Here is a 16,902-nt window from a genome sequence, read left to right on the forward strand (position 1 = left end):
TCCACAAAAGTTCTCATTTAAATCTATCGTAATACTTGGAAATTGTGTGTAAGATACTCGGTCTGCAGTTTTACTCTTGTCTTAGTCACAGTGTTCGCACAAGCTTGGTCTTACATGGGACATTAAATGCTGTTGTTTTTCCACAAGCACTGAAACATGCTGGTTTAAGTTTAAGCAGGTAGATAAACCTGACATAGTTGACATAATCTGTGTGCTTGACATGAAGTACACACTCTTCACTCCTGATGCTCAGCACTTCACAGGATCAAGCCCTGCATGATCATGAGGTGGTGGTAAATCTCTAGATCAGTAATTTCTTCCTATTTTAAATAATTGGTTTCTATTTTCTTAGAATGTCCACAAATACTGTGGCTGTGAACATTCTGTTGCAGTACATATAATATCCTCTTGTATAATAATGGAGTGTTTTTTCTATCTTCTCATGTTTTGTAGCTTTATGGTTTCCAGTAATAGGAAGTTCAAGAAATAGTTCAGTAATAATATGTTCAATAACATTTCTGTAATTGGTGACACAGTTAATACTGAGTGAGCAGTAATCTTTTCTGGTATGCCACTAGAGCTGTTTAATCAGAAACTTCTAAGGAATAATTTTAAACTATGTTTTGTTTATTTGTGCACACAAAGACACAAGAAACTGTAAATATTTTCCTGTATATAAAAGAGAAGTCTAAGTTTTCAGGTCTGTGAGCCTAAGAGTAAGATGGATGCATCTGTATGGTCAGTTGATTAAAATTATTGCAGAGCTTATATGTTCTGAGTTTCAGGAGGGGCATCCAGCAGTCAGATACAACCCCCAAAGACAGTGCTTCTGATTCATTGCTTTTTCTTTCCCTAAAATATGCTCAAACTCAAATCAGCATTATGGAACAAATCAAAATAACCCCCTTGAAGAACTAGATAGTTCTGGTATGTAATAAGATATGATACGCAATTTTAATGGATTTTAATATCATCAATATAAAGACACTACCTATATACACTCCACTATTGTATTTCTGCTTATGTTTTATAGAATCCTAGAGTCCCTTAGGTTGGAAAAGACCTTTGAGATCATCAAGTTCAATCACAATCCCAACATTGCCAAGTCCACCACTAAACCATGTCCTACGTGCCACATCTGCATGTCTTTTAGAGATAGAAAATGCAGAATATTAAGTGTCACTGCTTGTCCCATAGTTCTCAAAAATTAGATGAAAACAAGAAAGAACATATATAACCATTGAATTAGTACTTTTTTAAAGGAGGAGGGGAAACTTCAGCAGTATTTGATTTGTTGATTTGTTATGTTTTCCCCATAGGTTATAAGCTCAATGAGCTCACTTTCAGAATATTGTCTACCCTCTATCCTGCGCACTTTGTTTGATTGGTATAAAAGACAGAATGGCATAGAAGATGAATCTCATGAGTACAGACCAAGAACAAGCACTAAATCCAAAAGGTATGATTTTGAATCTGCATACATACATAATTTATAAATTCTAAGGTAAAATTGGCTTCTGTGAGGTAACAGTTGTCTGAAAGTTGTATCTTTTTTCTGCTTGTTCCTGGAATTCTTCTCTTGGCTTCTTGATGGATGCAATAATTGTGTCTTTAAAGTTATATTCCTGATAGTTCAAACACAACATTGCTATTATGTTTGTCTTGCTGCTGTTTTGAAAGCTTTAATGTCATGTAAATACTGATGTGTCTTCTTTACTTATGTGATGAGGCAGTAATTCTGTGACACTTGGAAGAATTTTTTTAATAGAGTGTTCTGCTTGGACATAGAAATTTCATATACGCCTATCCTCAATCCAAACCCTTGAGAATCAGTCAAAGAGTTTTTAACAACATTGACTTAACTCTTTAAAGAAACAAGCACATAAAAATAAAGATATCAGTAGTTCGTCAGTGATAAGGCAGTAGATTGGTCTTGGTTATATTGAGATCTAGTAGTCTGGTACAGATATATTCTTCAGACTTACAGTTTTTCTGAATACTTTGGTAGTACATTAACACACTTTAATGAAGCAGCAAGAGAATCAACACTGTCAGGCCTGGTATTTGGAAATGCATAGGCAATTCTTCACATTAGGATTACGTTATAATCCAGTAACTACAGAAAGCAATAGTTGCTGGAACAAAGGAGTAGGAGCTAGTTTTAGATATGAACCTGAATCAGAATCTTTCAGACCCTTTATGTCAGTAGAAATAGGCAGTATGAAGACATGATTCATCAATTAGATGTCTACTTTTGGATGAGATGAATCCTTGACTTGAATTCCTTCTTTCTCTCAGCTAGTTGCAGGACTACCTACTCATAAATAGATGTCTTCAGGAACTCCACCTAAAATTTAGTTGAAAGTCAGTTTAGCAGTGGAACAAGACCAGTATGTCAATTGGTAGTGTTGCCGAAAGAATATTATTACCAGTCCTGTCTCCAGTTAATGTGAAACCAAGAAAACCAAAATGCAAATTATTTATTTCATCATCAATCAAGTAGTACTCTTAAATGGATATTTTATTATGAGTGTGAGTATAATTGAAATAACTGAAATTCTTAATGTTTATAAAAATTGTGCTGAATTTACACAAAAATCTCGCTGAAATCAGTGTTAAATGCTTCAAATGGACTCCAGAACTGTTCCTTTAATGTTTAATTTTACAAAAAGTACATTTTTTAAAAACATATGTTTCATGTTATCTTTTCAATACACCTTGAAACTCTGATCAGGTGATCCAAATGGGTATTTTTTTGTTTTTGTATTACAGGCTACTCACCTTAGACTTTTATTCCTCTGTGTCATTCTACACTAAGAATGTGTTTGAACATTTGACAAGTGTTGCCAAAGTTAAAAAATTAACATCAGAACAGTTTTTAAAAGAGAATGGAGTTTGGTTATGAGTTCTCCATCAGTGCTTTTAAGGCATTTTCCAAAATTCATCACAAGTCTAAATATGAATTTGATAGCACAATGTAATTTATTACATTTGTCACCAAAGTGTAATTAAGAATAGTCTAAATGGTGGCATCAGCAAGGAATTTGAGATTAAATCCATTTCTTAGAATACAGAATCCATACATTTCCTTAGTTGTGTTTTGATTTGGGTTTTTTTGTGTAGATCTTAAACAGGAAAAAAGAGGGAGGAAATGGATAGTGATATTTAAGCATTTGAAGCAAGTTAGATTTGGTCTGTTTGTCTCAGATTTTAAGAGCACAACAGTACATTACTTTCTAAAATACTGGACTGCAATTTAAAAAGTAGAACACAATCCCCTGTTATCTGTATTTGTGTAACTGAAGAAGGTATATAATATGTATTATGACACATCTCTGAAATATCGTGTTTCTTGGTTTGATTTTGCAGTGATGAACAGCAGAGGGACTATTTAATGGAGAGAAGAGATCTGGCTATTGATTTTATTTTTTCTTTAGTATTAATAGAAGTTTTGAAACAGGTATGAGTTTTTAAATTATCCATTAATTAATAAATGATGGAATTTACCAATGTAATTTCCAATGTAAAGTGAGTTTTGGGATTCTTCTTTCTATTTGCATCTTTAAAAGTATAATAAAAACACGAAGTACATTCTGCACGCTTGTTCATTGCTGTCTTTCTTGCACCTGCAGGACATAGTACTCTGTGCTTGTACAGACTTTACTTTGCCAAGTCTTAAGAGCTAAAGTATTTCTCTTCCATATTAAATAAACATCAAGTGGCTGGCTTATTCCAGCTATTTTTCTAGCTACATCCTATTTCAGCTGATACCATATTTCTGTATGGATGATACCCATGAGTAATACTCTGAGGTATTGAAGTGCAACATATATGTCCTTGTTATGTTTTATTTTGTGTTTTCAGATTCCACTTCATCCTGTAATAGACAGTTTGGTAAATGATGTTATTAACTTGGCTTTCAAGCACTTTAAGTACAAAGAAGGGTAAGGCTCTTTTTCGTACAAAAATTCTATGAAAAAAAATGCTTGCTTGTTTTTTTAATAGTTGTGGTTCAAACAGCTTTCTCAGCTGAGAATTCTTTCTTTGTCTCTTGCTAGGTACCTTGGTCCTAACACTGGAAATATGCACATTGTTGCAGATTTGTATGCAGAAGTAATAGGTGTTCTAGCTCAAGCAAAGTAAGCAAAATGGAATATCTTATTTCCCCCATGAATCTGACAAGTTCTATTTGCTTAGCATGTGAATATTCTGATTTTCTCACTTTCTTTAAAAATACTGTATGAATAAGTTATTTCAGTTCATTGGCCCTCTATTTATCTAGGTTCTATAGCATTGACCTCTAGGGAATCAGAGGCTTTCTGCATCTAGTCCAGTGATACTGAATAAATTCAACTTGACTACAGCAGCATTATTTTTCTTATCTCAGCAATGACGTCTGTGGAAAGCCCAAAGGGCTGAAAAGAGCTATTTTAATTAATTTTTTTTATATATACTATTTTTTCTTTAGCTGAGCAAACCTATAAATGGCTATCCTCCTACATAGAAGCAATTCTAAGTCTCTCTGCCATTATTTAGGCCTAGAATTTAATGTAACTGCTTCTGAACCCTTCATCCTACTTAGAACAGATGACATAAAACACTTTTTGGATCTGGAAACAGACAAATTCAGAAGCTTGTGTACCCAATATAGCCTCTCATCATACTCTTACGCCACAAACTAAGCAAAGGATAGAATTTACTGCCCCGACATAATGCTACCTGTCTCCTGACTTTTTGGTGTTGCTGAGAGAGAGTCTGCTCTACAAAACCAGTCAGCTTAGCTTGATGTAGACAAAATAGTTTGAGTTTCTGGAAATCATATAACTTTGGGTAAGGCCTTATCTGGGTCAAATGCAAAAGTGGCATCTGGATCCAAAGCCTCAGTTTGACTGTCAAAATATACACGATCTCCATAAATACTGCCTTTCTTCTCCAGTTCTGAAGGGCCTTGCTAAGATGTTTCTGCCACTAAAGGTTTTCTTCCTGCCAACCTGTTTCTTTCAATTCACTTATGTTGTCTATCAAAGGTGATAACAAAAGGTTACTACAAACTACACCTGCCCATGAAAATGACATTCTTTTGATTTCCTCTCAAAAAGGAGAGGAGGTCCTGTTGGATGATCTTTCTGTATGTCATTTTTATGGACAGTGTGTCTCAAAAGACACCTTCAATAGATTTGTGGGGGAGATTAAAATTATCGTAGACTCCTCCATCCAAAGCTGTTGTAGTTATTAATGCTTAAGTGTTACTGTAATGGCTGTTAGATAAAAAACCTGAACTGAGAAACTGCTTATCTGAATGTTTTCATGGTTATAATTTAAACATTTTCTTTTGAAAGCATTACATATATTTGCTAGAAAATTATCTTTCATCATGGATTTTTGAAAAATATGTGAGGGGGATATTTGTAATGATATTATTAGCTCTAATATAAAAGAGATGCATGATAATAAAATAATTTGGAAGTTGTGGTTCACTAAAGGGACTGAGATCAGACTGTATGCTTCATCTTATGAGTTTATTAGAAGTGAAAGAAATCTAAACAAAAAGAAATCTATTCGCATACTGAGTGAAATGCTTTAAATCTCCTTTAGGTTTTTCCCAATTCATATACCTTACAATACATTTCAAATACTAATTTTGAAATTTTTGGAACTAACCAATCTGAATTCATAGATTTCCTGCTGTAAAGAAGAAATTTATGGCAGAGTTAAAAGAGTTGCGGCATAAAGAGCAAAGCCCATACGTCGTTCAAAGCATTATCAGTCTTATAATGGGAATGAAGTTCTTTCGCATTAAGATGTATCCTGTGGAGGACTTTGAAGCTTCTCTTCAGTTTATGCAGGTAAAATTCTTAAGTATATAATTGTGGTTTCCAGACCTTTTTGAACGGGCTAGCCTTTAGCTTTCCTGTAATGTTCCAGGAGATTTTCCATATGTCATTCCCACATAAATGTATGTGCAGCTACTTTCTACTCATTCTGAACCTCAGTGCTCCAGTCTCCAGTCTCTGGAGTGTGTCATTCCATACCACTTTTCATCAGTCATATGCCTCTAGTCCCTACATCTTGCCCTCCAGCTAAAAGCGGTTTTGTTCTGTAGACCCCAGACCTTCCACCCTGCCATCCCACAGCTGCCCCTTGCCCTGTGTCCCTGCCTAGCTATGTCTCCCTAGCTGCTCACTGCCTCCAGAAGGAATCTGCCAACATTGATGTAGTTGCCAGAAAAGAGAGAAATTTCTGATGGAGAAAAACACTGAGCAAGAGACAAAGAATTGAGGCAAAAGCTGGATGGAATTGCCCTTGGATGTGTTGTCTGCTTCCACCACACCTTCACCCTGCTTCCTGTAGGGTACATTCTGTATCCTCCTGGTTTGAGAGTCACTAGTACAGAGCATAGTTTGGTTATAATGAATGCTTTAACTTAAGAGATTACATAATTTTGTAAAAGGCAAGAAACTATTTCATGTTGCAACATTCTCGCTGGTAATGTACAATTGGTTCTGTTCCCATTAGCAGGTTTATTTAGCTTAACCTTTCTATTCTCCTGTTTTTATTCAGAATCACTCTCATGGTTGCAGAGTTTGTAGCCACTCCAGTAAAATACATGTTTTATGTAAACCTCCATGTAAAGATCACCTTATTGATAGAGTAGATGGAGTAGATGGAGAAAAAATCAATGTTAGATGCCCATGAGTAAGGATTTGACAGTGGAATACTAATACACAGGCATACAGACACACTGAGCCATTTCTTAAAAGCCTGAACTGGAAGCACATTCTATTTCAGCTTTGCAATATATTTTAAACCATATATAATAACATATTTAAAACATACTTAACACCACAGAAACGGGTTATTTTTCTTCAACTTAAAGTGAGTTATCCAGAGCTGTCAAAGTATCAAATTAGTGTGTGTTCAGTGCACATGACTAATATGAGTGAATGAGTTTGTGGCACAGCTTTATGACACAGCACTGCTGAGATCTAGTGATCACTGCTATTGAGATCTCTGGTAAAACTCCCGCATAGTAGAACTGAAAATTTGGATGCAAATGATCTCTACCTCCCTCTACCACAATATCTCAGCCCTAAATTAATTCTTATATGTATGTATATATATATATATATATATATATATATAATTCTCTGTGACATAAGATGCAATGTGTATGGGGGGAAAACCAGTTTTACTCATTTTGTTGAAATACATTTCGATTCTTTGAGCAGTTTGTCTGTTAGTTTCAATATCTACATGCAGTGTTTCATCTAAAAGCTCTGTCCCACCTGTGCTGCTGTAGTAGGAAGAGACACTTGCAAAGGGTGAGCTAATTTCAGGAGTGAGCTCCAGAAGAGCCTGTCTTCCCCCAAAGAGTGCATAAGCAGTGCAGGAACGCTGGCTGGAGCGATTAAAGCTAAATTGTGTATAATCCTGATTGCACACAGGAAAAAAGATGCGTAATCTAAGGTGTAAACCACTCTGCACGCATATTCAGGAAAAAAGGTCAGTGAGGACCTTCCTTGTAAAGTCAGTGGCTGTTTGGTCCTTGGACCCGGAGAAGTAACTGGAGCAATAGGATTTGTCATCCTCAGGGAAGTTGTTCAGAAACACACAAGTGGGTGGATGCTTATCTCCCCTCCTTTACTTCCTGAGCAACACAGCTGTGTGGATAGTAGTTTGCTGTGTGTTTAGGACAAAGTATGTTTTTACTTTCTGTCTTAAGCCCGAGTTGCAGGCTGGAAATTGTAGTGGTTCTTCTCTCACATAGCACAGTTCTATATTGACCCTTAATATGCAAGAATCTCATCAATGAAATTTATCCAAAAATATTTACAAGTAAGATTGTTACTTGCCTTGAGTATCTTACCGGAGAATTACGTTCCTCTTGGCCTGTCAAAGCATTGTGTAAAGCAGTCCATGTTGTCTAGTAGTCCTGTTCCTTGAAGATATACATGGGGAAGGCATAAGGCCAGACCCTGGCCTTCCAACTCCATTTCCAGCCCCAAAAAACCACCAGGCACAGCTGGAGTCAGTGGAGAGTTTCTGGATTAAAGTAACAGATCCTTGATCGTGACTTACATCCCGCTTCCTGCTTGCTGCAGAATGCAGATTTAGAAGTTAATAGGCAAATGTTTTCAGTGGGATTTGCAGGATAAAAATAGTCACTGACTCTTGATGTACATTCAGCAAACATTTAGAGGTCTTTATTCCAGTTGATGTGCAATTTATGTTTCTTGTTTGTTTTGTTTTAGGAATGTGCACATTATTTCCTTGAAGTTAAAGACAAAGATATCAAGCATGCACTGGCAGGACTGTTTGTCGAAATTCTTGTCCCCGTAGCTGCTGTGAGTTTATTTTTCTTGTTGTTTCCATAATTTCTTTAAATTAGATTAAAAAGCTTGAGAAATATTATTTTATTAACATGAAATTTTCTTTCAGGCTGTTAAAAATGAAGTGAATGTCCCCTGTCTGAGGAACTTTGTTGAAAGCCTGTATGATACAACGCTTGAACTTTCATCACGAAAGAAGCACTCTTTGGTTAGTAACCCTAAGAAGCAGAGCTTAAAATTCTTCATCATAAATATTTCTCAGCAAGACTCTTGGGAAATTGCAAAACTTTTTTTCTGCATTTGGCTATGACTGATACATTTCTATTTGCAGGGAAGGTTATTGTGTTCACGGAAAATAACTGTATTTATTTTATTCAGAATATGATCTAAATTAGTCTGAATCAAAGAGATGTTTTCAGCTTCTGTTTCTGTGATTATTAAATGGTTAGGTTTTCTCATACTTACTATGTGTAAACATTAGGAAAAGAGGAGGAAGAATAGAGGTCACTTCTTGTCAAGCAGGAATAAATGAGGCATGTGGGAACAACCCTTTCATGGGGCTTAAATAATACATTATAGGAAGGGAAAAATGTATGACATATGCCCTTTTAAATCCATAACTTGGCTACTGTGCAGCTCCCTATTTCATTTTTTTCCTGTAAGATGAACAGTGGCACTGCAGTGTATTTTTGGAATCATGAGTTAATCTGAATTAAATGAGGATCTGAGTCAGTTTGATGCTGGCCGCCTTAAGCAGTCTGTCTCTCCAACTGGGTCAGCGCATGTCAGCAATGTGGTATTAGCTAATCCATTTTGAAGTTTTGGACCTTTCAAGTGAAGAAAGTTGTCATTTGTCCTCCCTCATTCTTTGGGAAAGTCAAAAAGGCTTCCCTGTTCCCACTTCCCTCAGCAAATTCTGGTCACTAGCACTAGCGAATCTGCTGGGAGGACTGCAGGACTGTGCTTGATCTCTGTGCCTGTTACAGCATTCCACATACCACACTGGAGGCTACATAGTTAAAAGTGACAGAATAGATTCTTGTGAGGGTGTGATTAGAAATACAAACATTGCGAGGAGGAGGAGGAGGGGAAAGGCAAACAGTTGACAGAAATAACTGCCGTGCATATTTCCAGGCTTCCAGGAAGAAAGCACACTCTTTAAAGTCTGAACCAGGACCAAGATCAGTATTTTGTGAATCGATGCACTCACTATACAGGCAGGATGGGGGCATTCATCTTGCTTCATTCACTGTCCAAAAGTATCTCACCTGAGCTAGTCATTGGTGTTCTCTTGGGAGAGAATTAGGAAATTCCAGGAGATGGTTTGTACCTTCCCTCCTAGGACTCTTCCTTAGGATGGGTTGTAACACTCTTGGGATGTTACTAAACTCTGGGATCCCATCAAGTCCTCAACTGTATGATAAGAAAGTCTTCTATGAGAAGACTTCAGTTATCCTCTCCCATATGTATTTTGGATGTGAAGATTATAAAAATAAAAATTAATGTACATTTGCCATTTGCTCAAGAAATCAGGTCTAACCTAGCTATAAACAATTTATGTAACATATTACAGGAACAAAAGCTGAGATTTATGATGTGTTTATACTTTGAGCTGTGGCTGAAGTTAGAATTTTAGAGTTAATTTTGAGAGTCATTGATCTCAAAAATAAAGTTACCTTGGTTTTGACTAATAACTTTTAAGTCCTGACTGGATATATTAGCATGACAGCTAAAACCTTAAAGTCTTGTTGAAATAGCAAAGTCAGTTTCAAAATAAATGGGTGCATTTTAGCTTATTTTTTAGTGTAACATTTACAATATCAGTGTCAAAGTAAGTGTTGACAAAGAGACTGGGTTCCAGTATTTGACCTTCTGTGTTTTGCTTTGCTTATTTTTATTTTTCCCTTCACAAGATCTAACTCCCAGCAGACCCAGGCATTCCCTGTATTTTAACACAATTCTTTAGGGTGTTTGACATGTCTCTCAGTACATATCGTGACTGCAGATTTTGAGGAATAATAGGCGTCTGAGAATTCATAACTTCCAACAGTCTCTCTGAGTCCTTGTAGTGGGTTGGTTTCTGTGAGGGGGAGATACCTGTTATAATAATAGAGTTTAGTTATTTCCATGCTATCATTTCTCAGTAAAGTGACAAAACTTGGCCTTGAGAGGCTGTAAAATTGTGCCTTATCTTTGGATTTATTATACTGCCATAAGTACACATTTGGTTGGTTTTGGTTCATCCATAAAACATATCTGTAGCAGTTTTAATAGAGAATTTTCCTTCTCTTTTTTAAAAAAATAGTTTTTTAATAGAGAAGGTTCCTTTTAAATTGTACTACTTACCAATGTGTTAATGTTGGGTAACTTGTATTGCACAAAATGGAGGAGTAAGAACTTCAGGTTTACAGTAGCTCTCTTAAGTTACTTTTGTGTTGTGTAGACATGCAAATAACACTATATTGACATGTGTTTCCTGTTTAGGCTTTGTACCCTTTGGTAACATGCCTGCTTTGTGTCAGTCAGAAGCAGTTCTTTTTAAACAGATGGCATATTTTCCTCAACAACTGCCTATCCAATCTGAAGGTTAGTATCTTTTGGTTTTAATATTGCATTAAAACTTCAGTATGCACTATTGATCTCTTGCAAATCCTTTTTAGGTAAATGTGCTGAATTATTGCTATTACGTGATTCTATACATAATTTTATTCCTTACAGGACAAGTTTCTTAGCTGTTCAGATTTTTTCAATAGCAAAAAGATATTCTTGGGCCTAGTTTGAATTTCTACTATTTCTCTAACTCAAACTAAGCCCAAGTCAAACAGCAGTGAAAACAGACAAGATTGCTGATGAAAGTTATTAGCTTGAATGGCATACCTAAACTGAACCAATAGTAATTTGCTTTTTTTCACAAAAGCATTCAAAACAAAGAACTTATTACTTTTTCAAAATGGTATTACTTGTAGGACATTGATTCCATTGCCTGTTTCACTCTGTGAAGTTGCATTACAGAAACCCTGAACTATTTTGTTTCCTCCACATATCCATTCTTATTCCTTCTCCATGTTTTTTGGATCTTTGAAGTTTAACTGTCCACTGCAATCTGCTCTGGTTCCTGTACAACACATACTGTTCAATACACATCTGCTCATTATCATTACTACTGCTTCTTTTACAAGTCTTTTACTTGTGCAAAAACTCATGTCCCGTACCATGCTAAAAATGCATCTATGTGGAAGGATGACCCTGTTCTTACCTGAAAAGAGCAATATAAGAAGCACAGTGAAGTGGTTAGGTCAATCAAGGGCCTCCAAACTTGTGACTTGTTGAACTAGTGGTTACGAGGCTTCTGCAAACAGCTCAGGTAGAACATGCAGCTACTTTCTCAGCTCAGAGTCAAATATCTGTTCTCCAAAAGTTGAATTCACAAGCTTTTCAGAAAGGTCTATATTACATCCTTTATTGCTGTTGCTTTCTTGCTGTACTTCCTCTCTGTCTTAATGAAACAATTTGTATTGACTCTCTTCATATGGATCCTACTGTTAGAATAGCTCTTCAAAATGTTTAGTCTGCCTGAAGATTTCTTTCCACCTGTCCCTGAATTCCTTACTTTTGGTGAAGATGTATTAGAATCTTATTTGCAAATTGATTCAGAATAAACATGTTGTTATTGAAATTAATTTTAGGGGGTTTATGCAGTTGTAAAAGCTGCAGAAAAGGCAGCTACAGCTGTAAGATTTCTGAGGAGCCAGCTGGAAATATAGATTTTTCTGAAATTCAAGGAGATCCTGACGAATTATTAAAACAATTACCAAAAATATAAATAAAGTTGCTCCCACTTTACTGATTGGAAATGAAATTGGAATTTGTCTTGCAACATGTAATTCTTTGATATACTTCTATTTATACGACTCATAGATTAATGTGGGGGCACATTCAATCTCTAGTTTGGGGAGAAGGTAAGGTAGCTGAATATGTGGCTAAATTAAGAAAATGGTTGGCCACTCTTTCTCTGCATAAAGAGATCCCCCAGTCATTGAAGCAATCACTTCATAAGACAGTGAAGTTTGGCATCTCAAAACCCAAGCCAAACTCATATTGCTGCAGGAAGAGCTAGAAATACCTCTGTTAGAAGGACAGTTGTGCCCACCAACACAATATATAGAACTTCATGATGTGTGGGCTGCCTCAAACTACATAATGTATCAGGTTTCTCATGAGCCTCTACACTCCACAGAGCACAATCTCCTTCCCAAAATAAGGTCAAGCATACACTGGGAAAGATAGAAGTTTTATATTCTAATAATATTTCTGATTTTAATATAAACTAGCAAATCTCTGATTTCACAGAAACAAACTTTTCTCTTGAATTTATAAAGGAGATTTCTGCCGGAACCTGGAAATATTTGACCATGGCCACATTCTGGCCAAAGGACATTTCCTATTATACTGCTGAAAGTGGTGTAAAAGTTAATAAGTATCCCGGTTTTGAAATTGAATGTTTATTGTTAACTAAACTTTATTTGCAAAAAACTGTTCAAGACAAGAATTCTATATAGGAGAGAGTCAAAGCTCTGTGTTTCATTTAGAAGCAAAATTGTTCAGAGGGAACAATAGTTCCTTGTCTCCAAACCTCCTGGGACAAAGAGAAAGCTTCAGTACAATTTCAGCCAAGAGTGCAGAACTTACTTTACAAAGAATGGGTCAAACAATGCCTATGTCAGGGATGAATCCATGGGTACCAAAACAATATCCCTTCGGTCTGAATGGGCCAGATTTAACATCATGTTATTGGACAACAGAGGTGGATGAATTAAAGAAAATTGGCCTCACGCCTAGAAGTCCAGTTGCTCCTCCGCCCATCACAGCATAAGAGGCAGAAGCATTGAAAAAGAAGTTTCTAGAAGAGCAACAGCAACGGATAAAAGCCAGCAGCACTTATCAGTCAAGAAAGAGAGCAGATCCTGGCAGAGCTCAGTCACCAAGTGCTACTGTGTTCAAAAGGCCTACATCAGCTTTGACAAATTCTTTGGCACCAGCAGTGAGTTTGGCACTGCCAGCAGTGGTAAAGGAACCACATCCAATGCCAATCTGTCCTGTTGGGAAAGTGAAGAAGATGTCAGATACATTAGGCCAAATACTCCTAATAGGGTTACTGGCTGGGTTTTTCTTGTTGACAAAAATCTTGAAATATTAAAGAGACTGAGTTGGTGGTGGACTTCACTTTGTTTTCCAAAGGGTGACACGCTGCATGCTTTCCAAAGTACTGGGAATTTCCAAAGTACCACTGTGAACTTGGAAAGATTTTGCTCATGGACATGCCCATGATTTCCCTGGATGTTTCTTGGACTTCTTATAATTCCTCTTAATCCTACTTCTTCTACGCCACTTACTGTTCCTGATGGAAAACTAGTCTACTATTTTTGGAAAACTCCAGTGATAGTGGTCTCAGCCCTTTTCTCTTGCATCTCTTCTCAACTGCCGTCACAGCTGAACTATCTCATCGCAAGAATGTTTGGACATTTGCTAACAGAGATAACTTCCTCCTCTGCTACATAGCCTCTTGTTACCTTATCTCAGTTAGCCACAGTCTGCTGTTTTCTTGAAAGCATTGGGGTAAAAATAAACTTTGATAAATATACTTTACCACCTGTTGAAGAAATCAAATTTTTAGGTCTGAAGTTTACAAGGACTGACATGATTATACTTGATGAAAAATGGATTGAAAGGAAAGAAGTTAATAAAAAAATTGATTGTAACAGATGTTACAATTTGAATATTCTGCAAAGATTAATGGACCAAGTAAACTTTGGCATTCCTTTTACCACTTATTCTAATCATGTGTGACAACCATTGTATGCTGCTATAATAAACAAAAATGATATTCAGTTTTCTGTCCACATAAAGCTTTATTGCATAAAATGTGTTATCAAGGAGTTAAATGGGAATTGCAACCCAAGGAAAGTGTTTCTATTCCTAGACTTGTGACAGATACCATGCTGAAAGTTGAAGTTATCTCCCATATCACTGGCAAATTGCCTTCCCTCAATTTTGCAGAACCCAGACCAATACACATTCAATAATTACTGACGGCATCATTTGTGGGTTCTTTGATCAAGCCACAGTCTTTGATCTATGACTCAACATTTGTATGCAGACAGTATCTCAGATCTTTGCCATGGAGATTTGCACTGTGGGCCAGGCAAATCTTATCTCGGGTCAAAGTGTACTGAACTCCTTCAAAGTTTAACCCAGCAGATGGCCCAGCATGTGGGAGACCATCTCATTGGACTGCATAAACTTGTCACTACACAGAAAGCCCTTAAAACTGCCACAGAAACAGAACATGGCACACGACTTAAAAAACCCAAAGATAAGTCTTGTACTAGTTCAGAAGTTTCCAAAATTAGATAATCCAATTCAGTCCAGCTGGTCCTAGATGCCATGTTAATTAGGCCAGCCTAAGCATCCTCAGATTTTTATCCTTTCACATTTGAATATGTATGGTACATTTCTTTATCTGCTGTGTTCTTCATGCCAGGTCTCCACTATAGGGCAACAGCTTTTGAATTGATGGAATCTAATGAATATGAGGTTTTCAGAGTCAAATTGAGTTGGGTTTCAAACTGAGATTTTAGATTGCAGCATGTGTCTAATTTAACTAACTTGATACTTGGGTTTTTCAACAACTTAAGTAGTAACAGGAAAAGTAGGTCAGATGCATAAGCATCCTGCAGCTACAGAAATGGAACACTGAGCAGCTGTTAGGGTGTATCTTTTTTGTAGTTTAATTATCAAAACTCTGAACCTTAACATCTGTTAAGTGTGGGACTTCCTTTCTAATTTGTTCCTGACGTTTATTCTTATGTTATATATTTCTCTAGAACAAGGACCCCAAAATGGCTCGAGTTGCACTGGAATCTCTGTACAGACTACTGTGGGTTTACATGATCAGAATTAAATGTGAAAGCAACACAGCTACCCAAAGGTAAAATGCTTTGTGATGAAAATCCCTTGTAGAGTGGATGTTGCCAGTGAAGAGATTTTATAGTTCTCCTGAATTCCTTTGAATTGAACCTATTTGTGTTGTGAAATGAGAAACTCGATTGTACACAACAAAATATTCCCTCTTGTGGTGCTGTCAGTTATTCTGCCACCTATTAAAATTACTGTATAAAGGGTTTCTGCTTTTAGAAAAACTAAAAATCAGTCTTTGCCTGGGGAAAGTTAAAAATGTTTTTGTAGTGGCCATTGACTGATTTATTGTTCCTTGTAATGTAGTAATGAGATAAAATAATGACATTGAATTTGTAGCAAAGGATCAGAACAAGATACTCCATTACATTTTCATTTCAAAGGAAATACTTTCTGGTCATTCTAAATGGAGTGTCATGGTAAGTGAAGGTCTGCAAGGTCCAGAAATGTCTAATTTTTTTTTTCTTTTGCAGTCGACTTATTACTATTGTCACAACACTTTTCCCAAAAGGGTCCCGTGGTGTTGTGCCAAGAGATATGCCTCTAAACATCTTTGTGAAGATAATACAGTTTATTGCACAGGTATGGGAGAACCATATCTTTCCATATATTGAACAACTTCTTTTCCCAGTAGCAAATTAACAAATGATAACTGAATTTTCTAATTTTCTTCTAATGACTGAACTTTGCAACACTGTTGTCAGTATCTTTCATCTAGGCAATGATGAAATTATAGACTGAGCTGGGGCAAACTTCTTTTGAACAGCAAGTTCCACTGAGAATAAATAAAAATCGGTTCACTTCAACTCAAATGTAATTTTTGTCAGTTTCTTGAATTTCCAGCAAGTCAGAAAATGCATTTGTTGACAGGCTCTGACTGTCAGTAAAGTTCAAAATAGTAAACCATGTTTTATCTTGTTACTGAACCATTCCTACTGTATAGAACAATAAGTTGCACTGCTTTCCAAGCAGTAAGTCAGATGAAGTTCAGCATTTAGTTTTCTTCGGTTCAGATGGGAATCGCTAAAATAAACTAACCTGTAGTGCTGGAAGCTTCATCTCTTTTATGACTAAGATTCAGAAAACATTCCCATTGAGCAGAGCACTTAAGCACATACTTAAAAGTCTCTGAATAGGAATGAATCAAACAGATGCTTAAAATCTTCCCTGAACTGTACCATCTGTGAACAAGTTCCTTTTATGTAAAATACTGTGTTAGTACCATAATTACCACAGCTTAAATGAAATAATTAAAAGCCTTATTTCCGAAATGGATAATTTCCTATTTAAATGCTAGAAATTTTTTACTTTGTCAACATAAAGCAGTGTTAAAAGCTTAGATCTGATAATATGTTCTACATACTTCTGATAATCTATTTTTTCATATATTTAAATAAATCCTGATTAAACTGGCTTTCAGCATTCTTTTGCCTTAAATAAAATGAGTAGCAGAAGTGGGCAGCTAATGATTTGCAGTATTTTTACTGTTTTAGGAGCGTTTAGATTTTGCAATGAAAGAAATTATCTTTGACTTCCTTTGTGTTGGAAAACCAGCAAAAGCTTTCAGTCTCAACCCTGAGGTATGATGTACATCTGC

The 16,902-nt window shown here is 36.2% G+C and overlaps 1 protein-coding gene across 1 annotated transcript in view; it reads left to right on the forward strand.

Moving 5' to 3' along the window:
• Window positions 1-16,902, forward strand: part of FRY (FRY microtubule binding protein) — a 190,523-nt gene that overhangs the window by 79,820 nt on the left and 93,801 nt on the right. The window contains 11 exon segments of the mRNA XM_064645493.1: window positions 1,320-1,459; window positions 3,370-3,460; window positions 3,865-3,944; window positions 4,059-4,139; window positions 5,678-5,846; window positions 8,253-8,345; window positions 8,440-8,538; window positions 10,815-10,916; window positions 15,215-15,318; window positions 15,779-15,887; window positions 16,799-16,885. Of these exon segments, the coding sequence (XP_064501563.1) occupies window positions 1,320-1,459; window positions 3,370-3,460; window positions 3,865-3,944; window positions 4,059-4,139; window positions 5,678-5,846; window positions 8,253-8,345; window positions 8,440-8,538; window positions 10,815-10,916; window positions 15,215-15,318; window positions 15,779-15,887; window positions 16,799-16,885 (1,155 nt within the window).

The sequence above is a fragment of the Pseudopipra pipra genome, chromosome 2 (genome assembly GCF_036250125.1).
Source record: "Pseudopipra pipra isolate bDixPip1 chromosome 2, bDixPip1.hap1, whole genome shotgun sequence".
NCBI lineage: Eukaryota > Metazoa > Chordata > Aves > Passeriformes > Pipridae > Pseudopipra > Pseudopipra pipra.